Here is a 9639-nt window from a genome sequence, read left to right as displayed (position 1 = left end):
AAAGATTAAGAGCAGGCCTGATGTTACCAGGCCACAGCTGTAGCCCATCAGAAGAGTGTTATAAAAGAGTGGATTGGTTGGCTGAGGGGAGCTGGAGTCAGTGGCTGCTGTGAGGGCAAGGAAGAGTTAGTGCCTGGAGGAGCTGCCTGCAAGAAACATCAAGGAGGTATGAAACTCTAGCAATAGGGAGCCCTTGCAATGTAATGACAATAGAACTCTTACGCTATAATGACAATGTGTCCCAGCCAAAACCAGGACACTGATAAAGAAAGAATTGTCATGATATTTGGATTTTTGGTTCATTCAGATCTCAAAAAAAAGAGACTTTACTGATTGGAAGATGAGCTTATGTTGGTTTTGCTGGCATAGACTGTTCTGCCACTGATCATGTAAATCAACAGGCCTAGTAATACAGCTAAATGTTATACATATAAATATGTGTTGCAGTGTGTTTTTATTTTGCAGGTTATTGTTTGATTTGTTGTTTGGTAGTTTTTTGGGCCCTTTTTCCACCCGCTTTTACAGCGACACAGACTTGTCTTTGTTATTCAATTGAGCCAGGTGTCGTTTATCTCTTTACTACTTAGCTACTTTTCTGCCAAGTTTCAAACCCCTTCCTCCCACATCCAGTTGTTAACCCCTCCTGTCCCAAGCAGTTTTTAACCCTTGTATCCCTTGCCCTTGTGTTCCACCCCCAGTGCTTTTGATTAGTTGAACATTGTGTCCTCCCTTGAGACCTGCCCCCCTTTATAAGCTGCTGTTTGCCCCCAGCTCATGCCTGGGACCCTGAGGCTTGGGGAGTGTAACATCAAATAAAGGAACCCAGTGCCACCCCAGGCCCGTGCTGCTGCTGCGGCCTTTTTGTTCTGCGTTGTGCCTCCACTGGTAACTGGGATTCTGCAGAGCCCCGAAAGAGGGGGACTGTCCTCACCCCACTGTCACCGTCTAGCCGGGACGTGTGACAAATATGTATATTTACATACATGTAGTAGAAGAAAGTACTGGATTTATTGTTGTTTTTCCTTTTGATGATACATTTTAAGAAGAAATTTACAGTCAGATCTATTACCATAGAACTAGTTTGCTTTTTCTGTTTATTTAGTGCATTTACAGCTTCTTTATGGAAGCACAAAGAGCTTCTGTACTTGGTATTTATGTCTATGAAGCCACTGTATTGTTAATTCTGGATCCTTCTCTGTCTTCATTCAGGTGTGTGCCCTAGAGGCGAACTCTTACTTTTTATTTGTAGCATCTCTTATAGCCAGATATTTTTTTAACTGTACCTTGAACAAGGGTCTGTGAAAAAAAATCTCATCTTTGTGTTTTTTCTTGTTATAGTACTAGGAATAACTAGTTATATGTGCTTTAAGGAATTGTCAGAAATATTTGAATTTAGGAGGTAGAAACCTGAATAACATCTTTTGTGCCATAGATTATAATAACTATTTGGTTACCTTTTGTAGTCCCTGGTGTGGTATTTTACTGATCTACACACACTCATTCTATACTGTTACATGAGATTAGGAAGAAATAAACATGCTGGTTCTTCTGTCAGGATTACATAAGAAAAACACAGAATTACTATTTTCAAATCAGCAGAAACTTAACCTCTGCTTGATGAAGTAGAGAACTGTTGATGCAGCTGCTGAACCTGGTTGGTCAGTATGATGTGCCTTCCTCTGCATATGCAACCTAGGAACAAAATGGAGCTCTGCTGGTACGGAGGCTTGGGGTATGCATGAGACAAGATTTCAATCTCATCTTTGCTGTTGAATGTAGGTACATTGAGACTCAAGAGTGAAGTATCTAACTTGCAGTATCAGATAGCTGTGGGATCATGTGAAGTGGGATAAATTCTTAGTGTGTGCCACGAGCCAAGAGGTGTACACAGGAAATTTTGAATATATGAAGAACTGTTTCTTGGTAGAAGTGTGGAGGAATACATGTAATAGGGAATATGGACTGTGCTCTGGAGCATGCTGGCCTTGATTTACTTCTCTTTATGTTCCAGATGAAACAGAAAGGCTCTCTGTAGTGCTGGGTTAAGGATGTTTGCATTGACCTGCTGGAAACATGAGCATGTGAGAATGTAGTTCAAGGGCTCAAGTGTTGATGCAGGTGGTATCAGGAAAAACAATTACATGATGACAGTCCCTAAGCAGGGGTAGAATGGAGCTGGTGAAGGAGGGGAAACTGTACAGAGGAATAATGTCTATTTCCATAAGGGGCTAACTAACAAAAAAACTCATGAGTATGCACCATACCAAAAAAGTGTAAGGCGCCATCTACCTGGTGGGTTAGGATAGGTGTACAAGACTGTAAAGCTGGCATGCCTCTAGGCATTACCTTTCCTCTCATCCCAGATCCTTAATTTTGTTTGCCTTACCACTTGAATTGCAGAGCATCTTGTTAGGAATCACAGGAACAGAGAGGACTGGACCCCTGTGCTCCATGTTGATACCCTTCCTGCAGCTTTGAATGGGAATAATGATTTAGTTATTGAACTTGTCCTTGAACTTTGGGCATGTTTATACAGAAAGGCACCTTTCATGATTACCACTGTTTACTCAAGCAGCAACACCAACACAGGACTCCTCCAGCAGAGACTGAAACAAGCAACAGCAAACTTGGATAGTGGCCACAGTTCCCATAGGCAGTTATGTCAGGGTATTAATCTCCTTGTGTTCAAATAAATCTGCATAGATAGGGTGTATCTAAATGTCTTCAGGGTGAATCAAGTCCTATTTCAAATTCTGCCACACAAAATAGTACACTCTTCAGTTTTCTTTGCCAGCTGCTTTTCTTTTCCACAGTTATCTCCTGGTCCTGTAGTTGTATTTTGCAGCTGTATAAGTAACTCAAATATGCATTGTCTTATGGTAGTACTTCCTTATTTTTCATTGTATAAATAGCACAGGTGAAGGTAGCGGTGGTACGGCTACAAGGACAGAATCACATTGCTCAGTGACATAATTGTAAATTGATTTACTAAGCAGAGTAAGTAAAGTGAGTCAATTCCAGTGCACACTTGGAATGTATGGTCTGGACTATTGGCCTGGACGCAGGGCCTGGAAGTTGCAACACACACTCTGCTCATTCAAGGTGCCTGATGATTGTGCACATCCCCTTCCAGCGGGTTTGCAAACCGTGCCTTCCACAGTGCCAGGGGCCTTCCTAACCACACAGTCCCAAACCAGTCTCTGGGAATCTCTGGTTTCTGGATGCCACTGCCTTGGGCGTGCAACGTTAGGAACAGTCACAGTAAGCTGATTCATCACCTCTTAGATTTTCCTATTCATATGGATTAATCTCGCCAAAGCTGGCCTGTCTTAAGGTCGCATTTATCTGAGCCACGTTTTTGGGTGTGCTTTACGCTCTGACAACTGAACGAAGTTGAAGAATCGTGCAGATAATTTTTAACATGTCTCCCTTACGCCCTGCCAAGCACAGGCTTTGGCTCTTCGGTAATTCCCAGAACGTCAATTCAGATTAAACAGGATGAGAGAAAGTAGGTTGCAGCACCATCTCCTCGGTGTGACTCGGGCCGGGAGGTTACCAGCTCCAGGGTCAGCCGTATAATTTAATCAGATCGGGCCCGATGTCGGCGTTCAGCGGGGAGAACGGGGAAGCAGTGTGCGTCCCCGCCGTTCTCCCCGCTCCGGGAGCGCCCCGCGCCAGCCGCACAGGCCGCGGCGCCTCCTTGCCGCCGGCCGCGGCCGCCCGGGCCCGGGGCGGGGCCGGGGGAGGGCGGTCCCGGCAGCGCCGCTCCCGCCTCCGCTCGGCCTGGGCCCGGCGCGGGGCCGCTGGCGGGCGGGAGAGCGCCATGGCGCTGGGCTCGGCGTGGAAGCAGATGTCGTGGCTGTACTACCAGTACCTGCTGGTCACCGCGCTCTACATGCTGGAGCCCTGGGAGCGCACCGTCTTCAGTATCCTTCTGCGGGCCGGGCCTGGCGGGGCGGGTGTGAGTGCGGGGCCGGGGCTGCCCCGCTCCCTGTCGCGCTGTGTCCGGCGGCGGCTCCGGGGCTGCCCCGAGGCCGCCGGGCGGGTGTGGCGGCTCCGCCGGCCCTGCGCGGAGCTCGGGGAGCGCCAGGGCCGGGGTCGTGCCGGGGGCGCTGCCGCCGGCGGGGCTTGCTGGGGGCGGCGGAGAGTCGGGCCGGGCCGGGGGCAGCCGGCCTGAGGCGCCGAGCGCGGCCAGAGCCCGCGGCGGCCGGAGGAGCGGCAGCCTCCGCCTGGGACCGGGGCTTGACCTCTCCTTGCTAGCGGGGACTCAGCTCCTCACCGTAACAAACTAACATCCTGCCCGGGCTGGGAGTAAACCTCGCTGGGAATAAACCGGCATGTTTCACGTGCTGTGTCCGGGCGTCGGGCAGCCTAGTCAGTTTCTTTCTCCGGCATAAATTTATATCTTTGGACTTAGGGTAGTTGTGGCTTTTCCACTGAAATCCCGACCTTTCTGTTAAGGATAAGTGTCTTTAATGATTTCTTTTGTATTTTGCCTAGAGGAAAGTAAATGTGCACGCTGCAAAACCTTGCAAACCTAGGCTTTCATGCTGCTTTGTCACATGGCTTTTATTACATGGCTGTTTAATCCTCGAGCTGATAAGTTTGCTTGGCTGTTTTAGAGTGGAAGAACTTGACAGATGCTTATGTAAAGGCGTCTCTATAAAGACTGTTTATAGGTTTGCTCCTTTACCTGGCCCTTTCGTACAGGCAGTGCATTTTCTTAAGTATTGCTGTGGCGTTACAAGTATTTTTCTCTGGTTTTGTTGATCTTGACTTAAAATGATGTCTCAATATGAGTGACCGTGAGCCATCTCCAGTTAATGCTGAGCGGTAGAGAGAGAAATTAATTAAAACATTAACATAGAGAAGGGTATAAGCAGTAGCAAGAAGCTGCTTTTGCTGAGGTTCTGCTTAGTTTTGTAAAGAAACTCACATTTCTTATGTAAAAGTGGTTGCCCAAGTTATAGCAGTGTGATCAGTCTTTTTTTTCCTGTCTCTAGTCAGTAGAAATGGCGATTACTGGAAAAGAGAAGTAGTATCTGTTAGAGACTTACTGTGCACAATTGTGCAGGTAGGGGCTCTTATGTTGTATTCCGTGTTACCGTACCTTCTTCCTTTTATGCCATGCCTGTATCACTGAGAAAATCTAATTTTTGTTTTTCTTCCAATTATATTAGTCTTGAGTACTTTTTTTTCCTTTTTACTTTGTGCGAAATGTTTAAGTAAATGAAAGCGTGTGCACGTTTACTTTCATAAAGTGTTCATATTGTAATTTCCACATAAGGTACAAATGTAAAGAGTGGCACAAGCATCACTTCTGATGTCAGACCAGCAAAGATGTTTTTTGTCCCCAAGCTGGATGCTTTGGCTGTAGGTGGGTCATGTCTGCTGGTGCTGTATGGATGCAGCGCGGGCACAGTGGCCTTGGGAACTGATGGTGTGTGGCTGTGCTACAGTATCAGAAGTGAGCACTGATATGGAAATGTGGATTTATGACCTGACCTTCATTTTAGTATCTCACTGTATAATCTTCTGGGACTATAAATACACCAGGCAGCTCCAGTAGGTGCACCTCATAGTTGTGCTGTGCCGCGGGCGAGTCGGGCGTGGAGCGCTTGTTACGCCTGTGCTGTGCAGACTTGGTCTCATAGAGCACAGAGCACGCACAGCTCCTCGGGTTTCACCTGTGGAAACTGAGTGCTGCTGTCTGGCCTTATCATGCTTGTTAATCTCCAGTGTGTTTTACAGTGTTTGGGGCTAAGTTTACTGAATCTCTGCAGGTAGTTGGATGGAATCAACAGCTTCTTTTATTAATTTTGTGTTGCCTTGTCAAGGCTGACCTAGAACAGAGGCTAGACAGAGTCAAAGAATAAAGTAGATATTTATTAAAAGGCCTCAATGGATACACCTTGGGCAGTACAAGAGCCCAGCCAGGGCTACACCCAAGATGAACCCAAAATGGCCACAATAGGGACAGCCATTCAAAAGGGAGGTCTCTCACTTTTATAAGTTTTGCTTCATTAGCATATTGGAGTTAATTGTCCAGTTATAGCTTTAGTTTATGAAGTCCCATCCTTCTTGTTTTTCTCTCTTCAGTCCACATTGTTTATGCTCTTGGGCCTGAAATTTGGATCAGTCGTCCTTGGTCCCAAGCTAGAAAAGGAATTGTTTTGTCTAGCTACTCTGTGAAGAGAGCTTACCATCCCTTGATATGAAGCTCAGAACTACACACAAAAGCAGTGCAGAATCTAAAAAATATAAAACCTAAAACCTAAGGCATTTTTCCCCCCCTTCTTTTTTGGGGGGGGGGGCTTTCCTGTCTCTTGTGATGCCAAAATTTGTTTAGATAAAGCTTCAAAAGCCCTAGAGGTTCTCTGAAGTCCAACTGTACATGTACTTTATAAGCTATTGTCTCAGTTCTCTATATACGTTTTACAAAAGCTCCCTGCTATGAGTTCAGCTAATAAAGTGGTTATCTGCAGATTTTTTAGCAGATAGCTTCACATGAAGTTTATTTTGCAGCACAACCTCCTAAAGCCCTAATGAGTGTGTTTATTTAAGTACACACCTTGCCTCAAAACTATGCTGATGCTCTGAGGCATTGTGAGTTAAGTAGTTAGAAAGCATCTTATGCCGTCTGCTTAAAAAGGCAGTCATCCACAAATAAGAATGGTGTTGCTCTTATTTAGTAAAGCTGCTCATATTATTGTAGTTTTGTTTTCTTTTTTATTTTTATGGTGGTTGATTTTTTTCTGTTTGGCTGAATGAGACTGGCTTCTGCAAGACTTGCTCAACATCTGAGAAGATGAATGTGAAAATGTGCGTTTTCTCAGTGCCCATTTTCTGTTCTCCATCACACTTCACATGCTCTCGTCTGTCCTCCTGTGTCACTGACAAGGCAGTGGGGAACTTGCAAGGCATCCTTTGCGGTTCAGCTGATTGCTTCTCCTGGCATTCGGGTTTTCAGTGTTCAGTAGGTTCTTCTGTGGCTTGTAATTGCTGAATACAGTTGATTGTGTCTGTTTCAGAAACATAATGTGATAAGATAGTAATGACTAAAGTTTTAATGCTGTAGTTTGTGATGTCTTCTGTGGTTTCTGTTTCAAAAGCTTTTTTCCTCAACTGTAGTTCAGATTCCATGCTAGTTTCCATTGTTGGAATGGCACTGTACACAGGCTATGTATTCATGCCTCAGCACATCATGGCAATATTGCACTACTTTGAAATTGTGCAGTGATGAAGAACATGTTTTCAAGAATAACCGGGCTTTGAAATCTGGTCTACAAAGAAGAATGAACCTCTCAGTTTTACCAAGATTTCTACTGATGTCCGAAAGACACAATTATGACTCTGAAGACTAGGAAATGAGATGTGTAGAGCAGGGACATGAGATGTCCCCTGTGTTGTGTTCATTCCCTTTAATTTTACAAGATATGCCCTTGTATAGTAGTTTTGTCTACTTTAACATTGTGATTGTACTTTGATATCAGTATTTTCTTAACTTTGTGACAGTTTCAATATTGCACTGTGAAAGCTTTTCTTAATTGTACTTTTGAGTAAATCTTAATTGCCTTCTATTTTTAATCAGAAAGTCATCTTATTAAATGGGGCTTAAAGCTTTTGCTATTGTATGGTATGTATTTGCCTAGATATTTCTATTAATGCGTTTTGTAAGAAAATACATCTAGATTCATATTAGAGACATGGATATATTCGTCTAATCCTATTTACAAAAGCTAGTTTGTATGACTGAACTCAGGTGTACTGTTCGCTGTCCAAACTTTGTTCAACAGTATATTTGTGCATATCACCTACATTTGGAATTAGCAGTTATTTCAAGTTTCTGTATTCTACCGGTGGGAGGAGGGAGGGGAGATGAGGCATTGAAGCAGAGTGAAGACTGCATTCATTATGTTTTTTAGTAGTGCTGTGGTTCTGGACTCTGTTTGGGTGGGGGGGAAATGGACTTTTCTTTACTGGCATTGGCCCACATATGGCTTTGGGATAGCACTTTAAACCAACCTTTTTTCTAGCTACCAATTCACTTTTACAGGATGCTTTATTATGTTTCAGGGGCTTTGGTTTCTGCTGGTTTTCACTCAACAGTGTAACTATGTCTAGGTTTTCAAGGGGTTTTCTATTGCTGCTAGTGTTCCAAACATGTTTTCGCTACAAACGACCAAAACATAGGGATTTTCAAGGGACTTGAGTTACAACTACAGCAATAAGTAGCTGAATACTTGGCTGAAGTCCTGTCTTTTTTTTAATAGGGATTTTTTTCAGTTTTGTATTCTGAAATGTAAGAGGGTAACAACTTAACTTTGCTAAGTGGACAATTTTTTTGTTGTTGTTGTTTAAAAAATAAAAGTTAAAAAGCAGAGCTTTGATGCAAAACTTTCTTGGAGAAGTTAATCGGTTTCCAAGTGCTGCTTGCTTTTCTCAGAACTTCCCAAAAGTGACATTTGACCAAAGACCTGTGATTTTAATGGCCCAATAATCAGTACTGTTACATCTTTTATGCAACATTTGTTGACATCAGAAATTGTAGATTTTCAGTATCTGTAGGGATATTGTCTTTCAGATTATTTCATTTTCTCAAATGTGTACTCGTGAGAAGAGAGTGTTTTTCCCTGTATTTAAAAACTTCATATGTATTTGATTAAAAACACTGCTGTTGTTTTGGGAACTAAAAACAGTGAGCCTTAAACTTCTTAGGTGAACCTGGGATTTCCTGAAGTTGGTAGGAGTCTCCCTCTAATTCAGTGCTTTCACTTCTTAATAACTGGCCAACAAAACATGGATGGGTTTCTGGGATTGTGTTTTTTGTTATTTTTTGTGGTGTTTTATTGTGGTTTTATTTAAATGTATCCAGAGTTGTATGTGCGCATTATAAGTGTATACATGGAGATATTGATAAGTTAATGTACTCGTTTTGAAGTAACATAGCATAAATCCAGTCTCTCTGTTAATTAAATCAATACTTGATTGTGATGTTTCCTTGCAAACTACTACCATGGTTGATAACCTCTTTTCCAGCAGTAGATAATGTTATTTGTATGAGGGTGAAAAAACCCCTTCTGTGTGGTGGCATTAGGAATGTTAAGCATGATTTTTTTAATTGTAAAATGTTTTTTAAAAGGCCTTTGGTATAATGACTTTTATTAGCTGCTTTTTGTTGAGAAAAAAAAGAGTAACCATAATTTTCCACTTACTTGCCTTATGTTGACTTGATAGATTCCACACTTAAATTCAATTTGCTAATTTGAGTACAGTCTTTTTCAGTATTTCTTTTAGTATAAATCAAGAATCTATTAGTCTTGGACAGTTCTTTTTAGATTCTGAATACTTTATTAAAGATGGAGTAATTTCATTAATAAAATATGATGTGTTTGCTGAAGTTTAAATTTCTAGAAGAAAGTTTTTGCAGTGTGTCCTTTTGTTTAGGTTGAGCTAGTGAAGAAACAGTTCAACTGGTGATAATTAAGATTTCTTTTTTAAAGTAGGAGTATTGGTAGGGATTTAATTAATCATTACGTTTGAATAATAATAAATAAATCTGAAGACTACCAAGTTGTTTTCCCACTGCAGTCTGCCTTATTGTCATGTCAGCTATCATATCCTCTATGATAGAACTGT

General features: G+C 42.6%; 1 protein-coding gene across 1 annotated transcript; it reads left to right on the top strand.

The window, feature by feature from the left end:
- The first annotated feature begins 3524 nt into the window (after positions 1 to 3524).
- Positions 3525 to 8981, top strand: SPTSSA (serine palmitoyltransferase small subunit A). The gene is made up of 2 exons (XM_059474369.1): positions 3525 to 3926; positions 7137 to 8981. The coding sequence occupies exons 1-2, from the start codon at positions 3599 to 3601 to the stop codon at positions 7238 to 7240; spliced, it is 432 nt and encodes a 143-aa protein (XP_059330352.1). The 5' UTR covers positions 3525 to 3598; the 3' UTR covers positions 7241 to 8981.
- The last annotated feature ends 658 nt before the right edge of the window (positions 8982 to 9639 follow it).

This window comes from Ammospiza nelsoni, chromosome 6 (genome assembly GCF_027579445.1).
Source record: "Ammospiza nelsoni isolate bAmmNel1 chromosome 6, bAmmNel1.pri, whole genome shotgun sequence".
Classification (NCBI taxonomy): Eukaryota; Metazoa; Chordata; class Aves; order Passeriformes; family Passerellidae; genus Ammospiza; species Ammospiza nelsoni.
This window is presented reverse-complemented; position numbering and strand designations above follow the sequence as displayed.

Bases quoted from the DNA above. Each gene is read 5' to 3' on its own strand.
- SPTSSA (XM_059474369.1), top strand. From the start codon at position 3,599: ATGTCGGCGTTCAGCGGGGAGAACGGGGAAGCAGTGTGCGTCCCCGCC. The intron at 3,927-7,136 runs GTATCCTTCTGC...ACTGTAGTTCAG, and splicing joins CTGGGAGCGCACCGTCTTCA to ATTCCATGCTAGTTTCCATT.